The sequence below is a fragment of the Protopterus annectens genome, chromosome 3.part0 (assembly GCF_019279795.1).
Source record: "Protopterus annectens isolate FY-2018-M chromosome 3.part0, PAN1.0, whole genome shotgun sequence".
Lineage (NCBI taxonomy): Eukaryota > Metazoa > Chordata > Ceratodontiformes > Protopteridae > Protopterus > Protopterus annectens.
In genome coordinates this window covers 1,135,217,535-1,135,235,625 of record NC_056731.1, presented here as the reverse complement: position 1 = coordinate 1,135,235,625, position 18,091 = coordinate 1,135,217,535, and the positions used below count along the sequence as shown (strand labels likewise).

General features: G+C 44.4%; 1 protein-coding gene across 3 annotated transcripts in view; it reads left to right on the top strand.

The window, feature by feature from the left end:
- RBBP8 (RB binding protein 8, endonuclease) overlaps positions 1 to 18,091 on the top strand; it is a 2,682,217-nt gene that overhangs the window by 2,570,275 nt on the left and 93,851 nt on the right. For all 3 annotated transcript variants that reach the window (XM_044065365.1, XM_044065366.1, XM_044065368.1), the window contains one exon: positions 15,364 to 15,505. In XM_044065365.1, the coding sequence (XP_043921300.1) occupies positions 15,364 to 15,505 (142 nt within the window). The remainder of the gene's footprint in view (positions 1 to 15,363; positions 15,506 to 18,091) is intronic.

The following is an 18,091-nucleotide window of genomic DNA, read 5'->3' as shown; positions in this document are numbered from 1 at the left end:
ATTGCTGGTATTTTTTTTCTTTTTCCCTTTGCTTCTATATTTCTATTTTTTTATTTTCCCAAAAAAAGAAAGAAAAAAGAAATCTGACTGATTTTTCTACCTTCTTGTTTAATATGGCTGAGAAGCCAACAGGTTTTAAAAAGTGCACTTCCTGTGGACTTAGATACCCAATTCTGATGCCCACAGGGAGTGTGTGTATTGTTTATGAGCAGCCCACCTTGAAACCTCCTGCCAGATTTGTGTGAGTTTCAATTCTCTGGCCTTGAGCGATTGTAGCAACAAGTTGCTGTTAAAAGGATTGCTGTTTGTGTCTGCTTATTCCACTGCTGCTTCTGTTCAGGGACTCAAATCCCCATTAAGAAACAAAAATCCTCTTCAAACTCCAGGGAGCACAGAAAATGCTTTCCTGCCCGATCTGTGAAACCTGCTCCAGCCTCGGAGCCACCAGCTAAGTTACCAAAAAGATTGAATCTGACATCAGAACACTCAAATCTCCTTAGATTTAGAGTCCTGTTTTTTCTCCAGAACCTATTTCTACATGACTCTGATCCCCCTTTGTAGAAGAGACTCCGAAGAGAGTTTCACATCCCCCTTCTACATCATCCTCTATCAAGTCCTTCTGGAGTCTTTCCGAGGCAGCTGTGGATAGTATGATGATTAAGTTCCTCAGGACTCAAATTCAGATGGGGGTTTACCATCTCCCATCAGAACCGTGAGCCTCCAGCCTCTGTCTCATCCTGTTGTGTGTCCTTCTCCAATCTGTCCAGTTATTTTGGAGACCTCCTATCTAAGAATTCCAAGAGTTAAAGTGTTGGTTCCGAAGACAGCTAGGTCTTTAACTCTGACAGCATCCCTGACTCATTCAGCGCTGATCCCAGTAGAGCAGGACGAGTCTTGGAGCTGAAGCTTTGGCACCAGATCCAGGGTGATGGTTTCAACTCCACTGTCCACTGTTTTCAGAGCCATAGTTTCCCATCAGCACTTCAGTGCTGGATAATTCGGGTCTGACTCCTCCCTCAGGGTGGGAATCCAGGCAGAGTAGGGGCTTGGTGGCTCTTGGAGCTTCATCTCCAGTTAGGCCAGCAACAGCTTCTCCCAGTCCTTCTCCTTTCGAGGTGGTGGAGAGGGTTCTCTGTCTCCCAAGAGTCCAGTCTACTCTCATATCTTCGGATGTTTCCACCCTACTCCCTTCACATCTGAGTTCTGAGCCTCATCAACCTATCCCCCAGTGACAGCCGGCCCATTCGAGCTTCCAGACAGTTCCTCTGCAGGAACTTCCCCTCTCTCCTGATACCTCTCCATATCAATGAAGGCAGCAACTTTGATGAAGGGGAGGGGTCCTCAAGATCTGCACCAGAAGATGGTCTCCTTAGGAGACATTCTAGAGATCCTTAGCCAGAAAGGTGGAAGGTCTTCTTATCCCCCTTCCCCATTAGGAATCAGTGTTCCTAGAAGCCTTCAGGTCCAAGCCTTCTACATCCTAGGGTACTCCCTCGGCTTATGACCTTATAGATCTTGTGTCTCACCGGGCATGGAAGGAGCCAGATTCTGTACAACCCAAGCCTCGTCACTCTGATAAATTTATTGTTCTGTCCATAGACGGACTTTATTGGAGTAAGGGAGTTCCTGTGGATGCTGTGGTTGTGGCAGTGGCCACTAAGAAAGAGCTAGCAGAACAGAGCTCTTCTGTCTATCCTCCTAACTGAGAGTTCAGGGCAGTGGGCAGGCTTGGAAAGTGAGTTTACACCTCAGTGACCTTTGCTTTATGGTTGTGTAATAGTTTGACACATTTCACCAGATTGCAGAGACTTGATTAAAGAACTCTCCAAGTCTCTTCCTGGGTCTATGTCAGCAGAGGAGCATAAACAGCTGTCTTTGCAGTTGGCCACCCGTCAGTCTATTTCTAACACATCCATGAGGTTAATCTCTCATACAACTGAAGGTTCCTCATGGGCAGCAAGTTCAGGCATAGCCATCAGAACACATGCTTGGATGCGCTTATCTGACTTTGTGGAGCCCTTCAAATCTTCATTTGTCAGTGCTGCCATTGATGGATCTTCCCTGTTTGACCCTGCAGTAAAAGGTACACTCTCCCATAGTGAGCAAGATGGAAAGACCTTGTCTGCTGTGGGAATGCGTTTTTCAACCATGCAGAGATATTTTTCTAGAAATCAGTGCAGTGATAAAAATATGTGGTTCCAAAAGTCACAAGGCCCTTTCCAGGACTCATGAGGGGAAGGTTCCATTGAAGATGCTGCCGTCGTGGCAGTGGTGGCCCACAAAACAAAGAGTTTCAAATGACTTTCTTAGATAAACCCTTTCAGTGTCCTAAAGGTTTGCCCAACTGCTCTTCTCTGGAGACGGTCAGAGGGGGTGCGCTTGTCTATGCCCCCAGAAGCCTGGGCATCAGGCACAAAAGACAGTTGGGTGCAAAAGATTATATCCAGAGGCTATTTCATTCCTTTTTTGCAAATCCCACCAATCAAACAAAAAAGCTCCTCAGTGTTCTACCCACTCAGATGGAGGTAGCAGCCTTAGGAATTCAAAGACTGCTAGACAAGAGAGTCATCCAGGAGGTCCCACCAGACCAGAGAGGATTCAGAACTTACTCAAGGTTCTTTTTAGTACCAAAGAAAACAGGGGACCTGAGACCCATTCTGGACCTCAGCAATCTAAAATCAGTTTGTGAAGATCTGCAAGTTCTAGGTGGTCATGGTTCATTCCATTTGACCCTTTCTACAAAGGGACAATTGGATGTGCTTTGTCAATCTCTAGGATGCATACTATCACTTGAAAATGAACAGGCACTTTCTGAGATTCCTGCACTTTCGGCTTGGGGCCAGTCATTACCAGTTCAGACTCCTGCCCTTTAGTCTCACCACGGCCCCAAGGGTGTTCACCAAGTGCATGACAGTGGTAGCAGTTCACTTCAGACTGCTCACATTCAGAATCTTTCCTTACCTCGACTCATCTGGTTCCTAACTGTTCCTACCAGGCATCTCTTTGAGAAGGCAAGAAACTACTTACTCCAATTTTGTCAGTTTTTTGGAATCACAGTCAGTTATGCTAAGTCTCAACTACAACCCATTCAAATCTTGGAGTTTATAGGAGCTCGCCTGGATACCACTAGACAAACGGCCTTTCGTCCATCAAACAGAGTACAGTCCATAAGACTGCAAGTGAGACAGATTCTTTTTTCATACTTCTTTGCCAGCAAAACTAGTTATTCAGGCTTTAGGATCAATGGTGGTGGCTCTTACCATAGTCCCAATAGCTCAATTCCATATGCATGTTCTTCCGTGGACTCTAGCTGTTCAGTGGTCAGTTCTTCTACAGCCTCTACGCCATCCAATAAAACTTTCTCTGGTTTGCAAGGATTCCCTGCATTGGTGGCTACAGGCCAGTGAAGTATGTCAAGGATGCCCCTTTGTGCTTCCACCCCTGGTAGCCAAGTTGATCAGAAAAGCCTCCCATTTGAGATGGGGAGGCATTTCTTGGGACAGACAGTCCAAGGCACGTGGTCCGCAGAAGAGACCAATCTGCATATCAGTGTCCTGAAGATGAGGCTGGTCCTTCTAGCATTACAGGCTTTTCAGGACTGTTCCTCCAGGAATGATTGCTGTCCAAACAGACAACATGTTGGTAGTTTTGCACATCAACGAACAGGGGAGAACACAATCCTATCCTCTGTGCCAAGAGGCAATGAGAGTGTGGTAGTGGGTGATCACCTCCATCCACTTTCTTATGGCAAAGCACTTTCCAGGGAAATCCAACTTTTATGGGCCAAGGCCCACTTTTGAAGATAGTAATTTTTTTGCGACCCACTACTTGCTTCAGCATGCATACATGGTCTTCCTTAAAGAGAAGAAGCTGCCACCACAAAGTGTTTTTTTCAGGATTTAAATGGGCCATGTAAGCTACTCTCATACTTTAAGTATTAACAGAGCCGGATCATGCTCAAATGGGGCTCTAGATGGGGGACCCCCAGAGCAGCCCCCTCCCCAGCCATACCAGTTCCATTACTTGGCTATTTCTCCCCAGTTACCATGAACACTGTTCAAACCTATCAGTATGCATACTGTTTTCTTATTTACTTCTACAGTGATTACAGATATTCAAATAAAACACACAATCACTGATAGCCGTTTGCTAAATAAACAATACAGTCTCACAGTGAAAACAAACTTAGCATGAGCAGTAAACTTTTCTGCCACTGAAACTCACATTCATTGAAACAGCATTAAAACCCACATTCAAATACAATGCATCTGGCCAGTGGAGAATTAAGTTTACCTTTAGGCTGTATTCTTGTTTGGTTGGGTCATTGCCTGCTTTACGGGCTCAGCATCTGTAATTTTCGGACTCCTTGTGCTATGTGAGGAAGTAGTGCCTGTGTTGCATTTTGGAGGTCTATTTTTTCAGACACCTTTATTGAATTATCACTTGTGACATAGGCAAATTTGTATTCATATAAAAGTAATCAAACTATATTAACATAACAAACATTATACTTCACATATATTGCTATACATCATATAACCAAATCAACAATACATAAATAATTCGATTCCTGCCTTTTTTTAAAACAAGAAACATCTTTATTAAACCACCACTTACCACATAGGCAATCATACATTTATATAAATGAAAACAAATCACATTGACACAATCCTAGTTGCAAGCATTTTACATCACAAACCATACTGACACACTCCTAGCAGCACACATTATACATCACTTATAATCTACCCAATTTTTCTCACTCAGCTCATTTAAGTCCTGCCGCCTTTTAAACCTCATTCTTCCCTTGTATGTATTGTTCCCACAATTCCCAAACCTTAGGCTCCTTGCACACAGTTTTAGAGCCATGCATGCATGTGTGTTCTTTGATTCACCTTCCTGATTATATTAAATTATATTCCTTGTATAATACAGCATCACTTGTTAGAGCGTGTTTTAAATTTGTAGTTTTTAACATTTCTTCATTAAACAATGAAACAAAATGTATGACCCAATAATGACAAAACCGCCCATTTCAGAACATTTTAACCATAAAAGGCCACTCAAACTTCTGTCATTACAATCCACTAGTATCAGTCAATAAGCGCAATCTCTGCAGAAGTAAAATTCATCTGATTAATTGTATATTAAAGAGATTTGTAACTAATGAAGAGGCTGCTACTGGCAAACGACTTTACATTTCAGTGTTTCATCCACAAATTCAGTGCCTGCTGCCCTTGAAGAATTAACTGCCTACATTACATTAAAGAAAAATTGGTAAGCTGGTAATATTGCAATAGGGAAGGATTGAGAAACTGACAATAAGTTCATAGTTACTAGGCATCTTATACAAAGGAGGACACACTCAGGAATGCAGAACCCCTATTCCCCCTTAAAATGCACCAAATAATCAGCAGCTAGGGCATTACATACCATGCCTCCGTACCTCTCAACCTCTTAGCACAAGAAATCTGGACAAAGCCTAAAATAATAGGGCTGGGGCAAAAAGCCCAAAATAGGGAGAGATAAATATTACTCTTACAGACTTAGAAAATTGCTAGAATAACAGCATTTGTCTTGGCATGTATTTTCTGAATGAAATGAAGTTTGAAACTCAAATGTATGACATTATTTAGTTGTTTCAATCTTTGGTGATTTGCCAGGAAACCGCACATTTTTATGAGAAATAGGTCAAAAATATGAGGCAAAAATCTGGACAGTTGAGAGGTATGCATACTTCTCAAACTCTTAGTGCAAGAAATCTGGACAAAGCCTAAAATAACATGGATACAAATGGCCAAAAATAGGGATAGATTTCAAATATTGCACTTTTTCACTTAGAAAGTTGCTTTAACAGGATTTGTGTTAGCTTACATTTTCTAAGGATATGAAGTCTGAAACTTGTGTGTGTGTGTGTGTGTGTGTGTGTGTGTGTGTATATATATATATATATATATATATATATATATATATATATATATATATCATTGATTAGTGACCTCATTCCTCTGTGATTTGTCACAAAACCACAAATTGTATGAGAAACAGACCAAAACTATGAGTCTAAATCTGGACAGTTCAGAGGTATGTTAAACATGCACACACCTACTTTCTCTTTGCTTTCACTCACACACACACACACATACACACACACACACACACACAACTACCTTCTCTAAGCTCTCACACAGCAACCGACACATATACACATCTGCTCTCTCACACAGCAGTATACATACACACAAACACACCTTCTCTTTCATACAGCGATACAGACACACTATCTCTCATACTAACAGAATGGTTAGTTTAAATTAAATACACAGATACACATACACACACTTTCTCTTCCATACAAAAACAAACATGAAACCACTAGTTTAAATTATACTCACAAACGCACACATGCACTTACCTTCTCTATAAATGGAGCAGCTAGTTTAAATTCCAAGTGTGAGTGGAGAATGGGTTTACATCTGGGTTTGTGTGTATGCATGCAATGTACGCATGGTTCTCCTTAAAGGAAAAGACGGTACCACCACGGTGTTAAGAAGTTGTTTTTTTATGTTGAAGACTTCTGGCCAGATGTGACCCACCCAAAATCAGCTTGCGACCCACACTTTGGGAACCTCTGTGCTAGTGGATGAACTCAACAGGTCCATTCTGATGCCTCACGGGTGGTTTCTCAATCAGTCAGTAGTGGAAAGGATTTTCCATCTATGGGGTCAACCTTGCTGCGATCTATTCGCCTCTCCCTCAACAAGTGCAGCAGGTTCTTTGCCCTGATCACCCCCCATCCCCACCCCGGGAAGTACCAAGAGAAGCTCTAGTCCAGGTTTGGCCCTCCAGTATCCTTTATATTTATTCCCCTGTATCTCTAATGCCTAAATTTCTTCATAAAGCGCTTCAGTTGAAGAGCAAGGTTATCCTCATTGACCCGATTTGAACCCGTCAGGTATGGTTTCACTTCCTGTGGTCTCATGTTCTACGTCCGTCCTGGATTCTGGACCCCAGTCCAGATTTAATTTCTCATCCCTCTGGGATGACACATCTGGACATTGCAGGCCTCAAGTTGATCACATGGTTTCTCCACTTCCATTAATGGTTAGACTGCCCAGGCTTTCCTCCTCGGTCCGTCATATACTGCTATCATCCAAAAACGACTCCACTAGAAAATTTCAAGGGAGTAAATGAAAAAGATTTTTTTTTTTTACTGAGCCTACCAGAGAGACTTGGATCCTTTTTCTGCACCTATTCTGGGTATCTTAGATTTTTTTTACTTCAATTTTTCAATAAGGGGCTACTTTTCCCACTATCAAAGTCCAGTTAGCAACCATTTTGAATTATCTTACTGGTGATAATACTTTCTCTCTAACTTCTTCTAAGCTGTGCATAGCATTCCTTAAAGGTCCCTTTTTGCTTAGACCTCCAGTTAAAGACTCTACTCCACCCTGGAATCTTAGCTGTTACTGCAGGTGTGATTCAGACCCCTTTTGAGCCTTCGGCCAAGTCTGATGTCAAGTTTCTCTCTTGGAAAACAGTTTTTCGAGTGACCATTACTTAAGCAAGGCAAGATTCTGAATTCTAAGCACTCTCCTCAAAATCCCCTTACTTGATCTTTTACAAAGATAATGTCACTTTAAGTACTAATCCATTCTTTCTGCCCAAAGTAGCCTCAGAAGCGAATGTCAATCAAGTCATCAACTTACCTGTGTTCTTCTCATATTTCTGTAACAAAGGTGAATATATATGCTTCATCTCTTACATGTGCAAATAGAGCTCTGCTTATATCTTAATAGGATAAGGGATTTTAGAAAAACTGATCAGTTGTTCATTTCCTTTGCTCCCAGTAGGTTGGGAAAACCAATTTCCAAAGTTACCTTAGCAAAGTGGTTAACAGATTGCATATCGTTTGTTTGTAGTCAATGATGTCTGTCCTTGCCCAAACCTCCAAAAACTAAACTAGATCCATGGCTACTTCGTCTGCTTTCTGGTCCAGGGCTTCTATTGATGATATTTGTGCTGCAGCCACTTGGTCCAATGCCCATATCCTTATAGCATGTTACAAGTTGGATTTGATTTCCAGAGGCAGATTAACTTTGGCTCTACATTACTTTGGAATATCCTTCCATGAGGGCCGCCTACAGATGTGAGAGTGTTCAATCTCGCCTTTGTTCTTACACATGGGTTCGGAGCCGATCCTCAGCTCCGTGTCGGCCGCTTGCAAGCTCTGCATCGAGAAGAAGCTCGAGATCACCTAATACCCACAATCCCCCTCTGCCTTTACCTCAGATCTAGTTTGCCGCTGCAGCGTTCGCATCACTGGGTCGAGCTCGAGCACCTGAGATAAGATTTAGAATTTTATTCTTGTATTTTTTCTTGGTACTTTAGTGTTATAAAGCTGTTTAGTGATAATTTGTGTGTGTGTGGTAAGGTATAAGGGAATCTCGGTACCGTTAAGTTATAAAACTTAGTTAGAGTTCTCTTCGGGGCCTACCACCCCTTATTGGATTTGACAACCGGACTGACTTTCACTACTGGATTTGACAATTTTACCGGACTTGACTTTTTACTGGATTTGACTATTTTTCTACTTATAGTGACATGTCTGAAAAGGCCAAATCAGGGTTCAAGCGTTGCCAATGTGGGCAAAAAATGTCAGTAACTGACAATCATAGTTCCTGTGTCTACTGTCTTGGCCCTCTCCATCTGCAAGAAGACTGCTCTATTTGTCATTCTTTCAGTGGGAGGGTCATGACAGATAGGCGCAGGAAACTAATGGACAGGGGTTTGTTAAAACCTTCCTTTCAGGAGGCTCTGGATGCTTCTGACCAGGCATCCAAGTCCTCGAAGGAATCGAAGACGTCGGAGCCCAAGTCATCGACTCCGAGCTCTTCGACTAAAGTTAGATCACCGGTTCCACAGACTTCGGGGCCGAGTGTTCAACTGTTGTCAGTTTCCGAGCCTCGAGTCTTGGAACCGGTGATGGAGCTCCCTCCCTCGACACTATTGAGGTCGGCTCCGTCTTCGGTTCCTTCGACCCGTTCTTCTAAGCTCTCCGATATCGATGTGGACCGTGTGGTGCAGAAGTTATTGGAACATTCGACCCTATCCAAACTTATCTCGGTTTCCACCCAATTGGTGTCGAAACTTGAAGGCCTCCCATTATCTCCATCCCTTCCTCCTCCGAGACCTGTCCAGTCTTTGGAGCCGGAAGAGGTTGATCTACTGATTGTGGAGCCCTCGGTGCCAGAACCGTCCTTTTCTCGGTCTGCTCCTTTCACCTCGACTCCGTCGGATCCGGTACCGGAGTCTCGGAGCCGACGATCCGTCCTTGGTTCCGGGGCCGAGAGTCGAACCGACGTTTCGGTTCCGACTCTTCCTCTCGGGGCCTCGGCGCGGATCGATTCGGCTCCGTCCTCGGGGTCGATGCCTTCGGTGCCTGTCTCGGGATTCTTCCCATTTCTTCGAACCGGGAGATTCCTCGATCCGGGACCCGGGGCCTTCGATCTCATGAGGAAGGTGTTGTCTACCCAGACAACCACATCAGTAGAAGCAGCCTCTCCTCCCCATAAAGGACCATTATCTTCCTCTGCACCAACGGCCACATCCAAGCGTCGAAAGCACCGGTGTCTCAGCCACCCTGGAGGGTGCCCCTCTTCCTCGGAAGCTTCTTCGGATGCTCCCCGAAGAGGTCCCTAGGAAAAGATTGTGTAAGAGGAGACACTTAGATTCTCCACAAGAATCTTTAACATCCGATACTGACTTGGATGAGTCAGAAGGGTCCCCAAAGTCACCTTCAGAAGATGTCTCTTTTCTGACATCTTGGAGATCCTGAAGCAGAGAGGTGATTGGCAGTCCATCCCCCCTTCTGAGGATGAGTCAGTCTTGCTGAAGGCATTTGGTGCTCGCCCTTCCTCCTCCTGGGTCACTCCGCCCTTTGATGAGTTAATGGAGTTGATTGCTCAAGGGCGTGGGAGACACCTGACACGGTGGAACCGGTCCCTAGGAAGCCTAATAAGTACATCACTGCACCCCAAGACAAGGCTTACCTCACAAAGGGAGTTCCAGTGGACGCCATGGTGGTGGCAGCAGCCACGAAAAAGGAGATGTCGGAATCTTCCTCATCTGTCCATCCGCCTAACAGAGATTCTAGGACTATGGACAGATACGGGAAGCGCATTTTTAGTTCAGCGGCTTTTTCTATGCGATCCCTGAACTATTTGACCCATTTTACACGCTTACAGAGGGATCTAGTCAAAGAGTTGGGAGATACCCTCCAGGGTACTACAGATGCTGCGGTCTCAGAGAAAGTTACAGCACATCTAAATACCCTTACATCCATTGTTAACTCATCCATGAGGCTGATATCATACGCAGCCGAAGGATCGAGTAGGGCAGCAGCTTCAGCGATTGCTCTTCGTAGGTAATCCTGGATGCGCTTATGTTCATTTGCGGAAGCCTTCAAGTCTTCCTTTACTAACGCCCCATTTGATGGTGCCACACTTTTTGGCCCTAAAGTAAAGGAGACCCTTACCCGGTGTGAACAGGAGGGAAAGACTCCGTCTGCTGTCGGAGTCCGTTTTTCCACCCCTTCCAGACCGTACCCCAAAGGGCAACGTGGTGGGAAAATGTGGTTTCGAAAACCCCAAGGATCTTTCCCAGGCACACAGGGTGATGCCCCTCTAGAGGCAGAGGAGGGGCAGAGGTGGAAGACGCCGCCCTGGTGGCAGAGGGGTCCGCAAAACCAAGGTGACAGGGATACCCCCCCTGGAAAACCTTTCCAGCACTCCTGAGAGGAGGCCCGACTGTCCTGCTCTGGAGGCAGTCGGGGGTCGCTTAGCTTTATACCCTCTGGCCTGGCAAAACTTTACTACAGACAACTGGGTAAAAAGCGTTGTTACCAGAGGTTACAAAATACCATTCCTATCCACCCCCATTCCAAAGAGAAAACTCCCAGATGTACTGCCCCATCTGCGAGACCCAGCAGCTATAGAAATTTCAAAGCTGCTAGAAAAAAGAGTCATCCAACCAGTCCCAGCGGACCAAATAGGATTCGGGACTTACTCAAGGTTCTTTTTAGTTCCAAAGAAGACAGGGGACAGGAGGCCGATTCTGGACCTAAGCAACCTCAACACCTTTGTCAAGAAAGAAAAGTTCCGAATGGTCACGCTTCAATCGATCCTTCCATTCCTACAGAAGGACGACTGGATGTGCTCAATAGATCTGAAGGACGCATACTACCACATCAAAATGGCCAGGGCGTCCAGGGATCATTTGCGCTTCCGGCTGGGAGCCAGTCACTACCAGTTTCGAGCCCTGCCCTTTGGTCTGACCTCAGCCCCAGGGTTTTCACCAAATGCATGGCAGTGGTAGCGTCTCATCTGAGACGCCTAGGATTCCAGGTGTTTCCGTATCTGGACGACTGGCTCCTGTCTGCCACCACCCGGCCAACTGATACAGGCCAGGGATTACACCCTACAACTTTGTATTCACCTCGAATTTCCGTAAATTTGAAAAATCTTTACTACAGCCATCACAGCATATCTTATTCATAGGAGCGAATTAGATACGCATCATTTGATTCTAAGGCTTCCTCCAGAAAGGATAGTCGCACTTCAAAACAACATTTCTCTCCTTCTGTCGTCCAAAAAATCCCCGGCAAAGCTGGTTCTAAAGGTCTTGGGTCTCATGGCAGCTTCTCTTATTGCGATACCATTGGGAAGACTGCACATGAGAGTTCTACAATGGCTACTGTTTGCACAATGGTCATTCCAACAGCTACCTCTGACACACGAAATTCTGATTACAAACACATGCAAATCACATCTAACTTGGTGGCTTCAGACTTGCAACCTTTCCAGCGGAAGACCATTTGTGCTACCCACGTCAGCGACGATAACCACGGACGCTTCCCTGATAGGGTGGGGGGGCATCTTTCAGGGACAGACAGTCCAAGGCGAATGGACCAATTTGGAGTACAATCTGCACATCAATGTTCTGGAGTTGAGGGCAGTGTTTTTAGCGTTGCAACACTTTGCTCCCCTTCTTCCTCTAGGGACTATTGCAGTTCAGACAGACAACATGTCTGTAGTCTGGTACATAAACAAGCAAGGGAGAACCAGGTCTTATCAACTATGCAGAGAGGCCATGAGAATTTGGCAATGGGCGGAGTCCATGGGTCGCTTTCTGATCGCAACGCACATCCCGGGGTCATCCAACGTCATAGCCGACAGGCTGAGCAGAGCAATACTGTTGCCTCACAAGTGGTCCCTCAAACAGTGAATTGCGAACACGATATTTCGCAAGTGGGGCCAGCCTTCCTGCGATCTGTTTGCGTCTCCAATGAACGCCAAATGCAGGAGCTACTTTGCCCTATTACCCCCTCCAGGGGAAGTCCCCAGGGACGTGCTGGTGCACGATTGGCCCCCGGGTCTCCTGTATGCTTTTCCTCCATTTCCCCTGATTGCAAAGTTTCTGCAGAAAGCCAACAACCTTCAGAGGACGATAATCCTCATTGCCCCATTCTGGCCTCGTCAAATTTGGTTCCCCTTTCTATTGCATCACCGCATTCGGGGACCTTGGATGCTGGACCCAGAGCCAGATCTACTGACTCACTCGTCAGGAGTTCCTCACCCATCTCTCGAATCACTCCATCTAACAGCTTGGCTGCTCCGCTTCCCTTTCTAGCCAGGTCTGATTCCCTTACACCGGCGGTTCAGAATATATTAGTGGCTTCTCATAAAGCTTCCACTACAAAAACCTACACCAGTAAATGGAAACGTTTCGTCTTCTGGGCTAATTCACATCATTTGGACCCTGTTATAGCTCCGTTGAACAAGATCTTGGAGTTTTTGACAGAATTGTTCCATGAAGGAGCTTCTCCTGCTACTTTAAGAGTGCAATTGGCTGCCATTTCTAACTTTCATGTGGAAGAATGTGGTGCGCCTATTATGGCTCACGGACTTTGTAAAGCTTTTTTAAAAGGATCTTTTCACATCAGACCACCAGTTAGAATTCCTACATCACCTTGGAATCTGAACCTCTTACTTTCTAAATTGATGTTGCCCCCTTTTGAGCCAGCCTCAGTTTGCCCATTGAAATTTTTATCGTGGAACACTCTATTCCTGGTGGCCATTACATCCGCTAGGCGAGTGTCTGAGCTTCAGGCTCTTTCTATTAAACACCCTTATTTAATTTTCCACTCTGACAGAGTATCCCTTTGCACTAATCCATCCTTTCTCCCCAAAGTTTGCTCTACTAATAGTATTAATCAGTCCATTGAATTACCCACCTTTTTCAAAAATCACTCTAATAAGTTAGAGTATATGTTGCACAAATTGGATGTCCATAGACAACTCAGGTTTTATTTGGATAGAACAAAAGATCACAGGAAATCTGATCAACTGTTTGTAGCCTTTGCTGACAGCAGGAAGGGTGTAGCAGTTACGAAACGAACTCTTTCCAAATGGCTAACTGATTGTATCACACGCGTTTATGAGGCTTCTAATCAAACCTTATCGGTCAAACCTAAAGGACATTCTACGAGATCAGTGTCTACATCTTTAGCTCACGCAGCTCGCTTACCATTAGACACGATTTGTGCGGCTGCTACTTGGGCTAAACCACATACATTTATCTCTCATTACAAAGTGGACAGGGTTTCTAGGGATAGGGCAACCTTTGGTTCCACTGTGCTCAAGAACGTTCTCCCGTGAATTCCTCAGGATCATGGAGCTAGGGACGCTACCCATGTGTAAGAACAAAGGCGAGATTGAACACTCTCACATATAGAAGTTATGTCCTTACCATAACGTTCCATGTGGAGTGTTCATCTCGCCTTTGTTCTTACACCCCCACCCTTCCCACCCTTAGGAAGAACGTTCAATTTGGTGCCCGGTCTGGAGTATTCTCCTTCTGCAGTTGCAATAGTTGTATTGTATGATACACTTGTGTGTATATATATATATATATATATATATGTTTATATGTATATAGATGATCCTATGATTATGTAAATTTTGGTATGTGTGTGTGCTCTCTATGGCTGGTTTGCTTGCAAACTAGATCTGAGGTAAAGGCAGAGGGGGATTGTGGGTATTAGGTGATCTCGAGCTTCTTCTCGATGCAGAGCTTGCAAGCGGCCGACACGGAGCCGAGGATCGGCTCCGAACCCATGTGTAAGAACAAAGGCGAGATGAACACTCCACATGGAACGTTATGGTAAGGACATAACTTCTATTTCTCATAGTTGGGGACTCTGTCTCATACATTGAGGAATGAATGAAAATGACAACATCAGATATAAAAGTTATGTATTCGCCATAACTATGCATCTGTGTTATCCATCCACTTTCATTCTTCCTCAACTTCCTCCCACACCTCCTTCCCCCTGACCTGTTATCTGATAGTGGTCCGATAGTGATATTAGAACCACTGTTCCTGTTTGAGCCCTAATCTTTCCTTTATCTTTTCTTTTAATTTCATTTTATAGGGCTACAATGAGCCCTTATATTTATGGGGCAGCAAACTCAATCTGAGGTATTTCAGGGCTCTGAGGCATTATGGGTAAAGGGAGGAGTTTGATATGATAGTCTAAGTGAATGCAGCTGAGACGGATCCGAGACCCATACGTTGAGGAAAAATGAAAATGGACAACACAAATGCATAGTTATATGAGTACTTGACTTTTATTTTTTTTTTTCAGAATTGCTCATGGTATGCCTTTGGCTGTGGATTTACAATCATATACAATTTGCATCCCACAACTGCAGCTCTTCGATATGTTTTGCAGCAAATTTTATAGCACTGCAAAATGTTGATGATTAGAAGAGTTGGCATACTGTCTTGCTCCAAATTTTATGGAACTGCAATCGGTCAGTTAAGGCTGGCAAAGCTGAAATAGGGCATTAACCTTTGCATAAATTGTGTGGGAATCCAACTCAATATAGTTCATTATTTTTTTATGTGTAATGGATATCGACTTACAGACTGTCACTTCTTTCAAGCTTTTAGAAGTAAAACAGAGGAATTCACCATTCTACATTCAATATGTTGTATGTAAAAGCTTTAGTAATGTTCATTTATGATTTTTTTTATCAAGTTTCAGTATAAGTCTGCCCCATTTCTTTGTGTATCAGTAAGGGCAGTTAAAAAAATATATGTCAGAGATTTATTGAACCACAGACATTTCACATCTTTTTAACTGAAACTTGCTCAGGTTATGATTACCTTATGTTTTTATACTTACAAAATATTTAATGGACTCTTGTCAAAAAATTTCTCTCGTTGGAAGGATGGAATAACATTTGTGTTTGCCATCTTGGTAGTGTTTGAATCACTTTGAATAAATCTCTTCCCTAGTACTATGCTGACCTTCCAGAAGAAGAGAGAAAAAAGAAACTTGCAGCTTGTTCAAGACATAGGTTTCGCTACATTCCCCCTGGCACACCAGAAAATTTCTGGGAAGTTGGTTTTCCTTCTACACAGACCTGCAAAGACCGAGGTGAGAATGAATAGTTGTCGTTTTGGATGAGTAGTCATTTTTTATAATGTTATTGTTTTGTAGCTGAATTTGATTCATTGTTTTTCATTAATTTTCTAATTAGCAGCTTAATCCAGTTCAGGTTTGTGAGGGAGCCAGAACTTATCCTGGCATTCATTACCAGTCTGACAGTTGGAAAAGAGGGTTAAGACTGTGAGCTGTAGATGTTCTTCATGTTTCACTGTTGCAGTCATCACCTGTGAGTTATCTCTGCTGTGTGTTTTTTCTGCGTTGGCTGCTTTCGCATGCTGCGGGACGTCAGGTCATCAGTGCTATAAAGGAGAGCAGCCAACGCCATTACATCAGTCTTTCTTGCCCTGGAGCCCGTAGCAGAAGCAGTTCGCAAGTGTGCCAGTCGGTCGCTACCAGAGTTTTGATTTACAGCTGAAAATTTCTAAAGCTAAGTACCCCATTGGGGATCCTTTTTTTCTTGCACTAATTGATGTCCTAAAAAGTTAACATTTGTCTCGCCTGTGGAAAGCAAATACCACACCCAAGACTTTCACTCATACTGCGTCACTTGTTTAGGCCCAGATCACGACGTCCCCCGTTGCCAGTTCTGTGCCCTCTTTAATGCGAGAATTGTTCGTCGTAGAGCTCTTATTATAGCCAGGGATTTTCGTCTTCCGTTTTTGCATTCCGAAATGGTGTCAGTTAGCCAACCTCCCATAGACATTTCGAAGAAACTTAAGGATAAAGATATAGACAGACCACACAAGGCCAAGCCTTCCGCTGATGTTACCGCTAAGCAGGTCTTCAGTTCTCTGGTATTCGGTGAGGCACTTTCCAGGCCCATGATGCCCTATTCAGTACCTTCGCAGGCCTCTACCTAGACCCTTTCGTAGTCCGTTATGCCACAGATATCTTCTTCGCCTTCTGAGCCTTTGGTTATCTCTGCCTCGGTTGGGTCCGGAGCCGCGACGTAGGTACCGCCTTCCGAGTAGGCCTTTCGCACTACCAATTCCAGACAAAAAAACAACGTCTTCTCTTCCGACTACCGTTCCTCTCAAACTGATTGATTCACTTAGGCCTAGAGGCAAGGCCATACCCAGGAACACTACCTCTAGCCACCATGTTACTCTTCCTCCTCCTCCCCAAACTCAAATCCTTAAAATGGCAGAGGATCTTATCTCCCTTATCAGGGGTAGTCAGGCCACAACTTCAACAAGGAAAAGAGACCTTTCTCCTGATATACTCACAGAACAGGATTCTGAGGAATCTGATTATTCGAGTTTGAAGAGGAACAACAACCTCTGACTGCTTATGAGTATTCAGATGCAGAGGAATTCATTCCCTCTGCCTCTCCACCAGAAGATCTTTCCTTTGGGGAACCCTTCACACCCTCAGGGAACATTTCCACTGGGAATCCCAGGACTTCCCTCAGTCTAAGAAAAGACTAAGAGAGTTGCTAGACCTGCCCCAGCACAGATCCTTGGCCATTCCTCCTATCTTAGACGTGGTTGATGATGTCTTCCAGGAATCCAGTTTAACTCCTGATGCCCTCCCCCCTGCTCCCAGAAAACCTGACAGGTATTAGCAGAGTACCACATTATCACAAATACCTATACAGAAATCCTGCTGCAGACCCAGAGGTCATTATACATTGACCAAAAGGAGCTAAGGTTAGTTCTACAAAGAATCCTACTCTGACAAGGACTCCAGAGCTCTGGACAGATGGGGTAAAAAAGTATACACCTCTGCAACCTTGGCTGTTAGAGCTCTCATCTGTCAGTGCCACATGTTAAATTATCAACAACACACTTTGGAACTGTTAAAACAAAAAATGTCTACCTTTCCTGACTGTGCCAATTCGAAAGAGTTAGCAGATTTACTGCACTGTACTTGTCAAGTGGCTAAACACTCGTTACACTGTGGATATGACACCCTAGAAGACTTAGCAGGGCAGCAGTGTCAGGAGCTGTCATTAGGAGACATGCATGGTTGAAGGAACCACCTCTCCCTGGTCATGTCAAATCTAAATTACTTGATGCACCCTTGGATAAGGGCCCCTTGTTTGGAGAAAAAGCAGAAGAGGTGCTTAAAAAGATGGAAGACAAAGGAAAATATATGCAAACAGTAAAAGATTTCCTTCAGGTACAACCTCCTGGTTCAGCAAGAATTTTCCTTCAAAACACTGGTCCTTTCCTGCACCTAGCAGACAGGGGCAAGGATAGCCCCGCAGGGACAGACCACCCAGACTCCCACCCCAGGGGCAGCAGAGAACCAAACAGTGGACCACTCCCACTCCAAAGGCAGGGAGTTCTAAGCCATCCCTCTATGGCAAAAATTCTTAATGACTCCCTCACCCCCCTCTGCCCTCTTTTTGCTCACCAAAAACTAGGAGGAAGGCTCTCCCTCTGCAAAGAAAACTGGCTCTCTGTAACAAAGGACCAATGAGTCTTAAAGATCATTTTTCAGGTATACAAATTCTCCTTCAACGAACTCACAGTTCTAAGAGGGTACCCAGACTTACCTCCAAATCAGTGTGCAGAGGCATTGAAGCAAGCCCAAACTCTCATATCCCAAGGGACAGTAGTACCTGTTCCC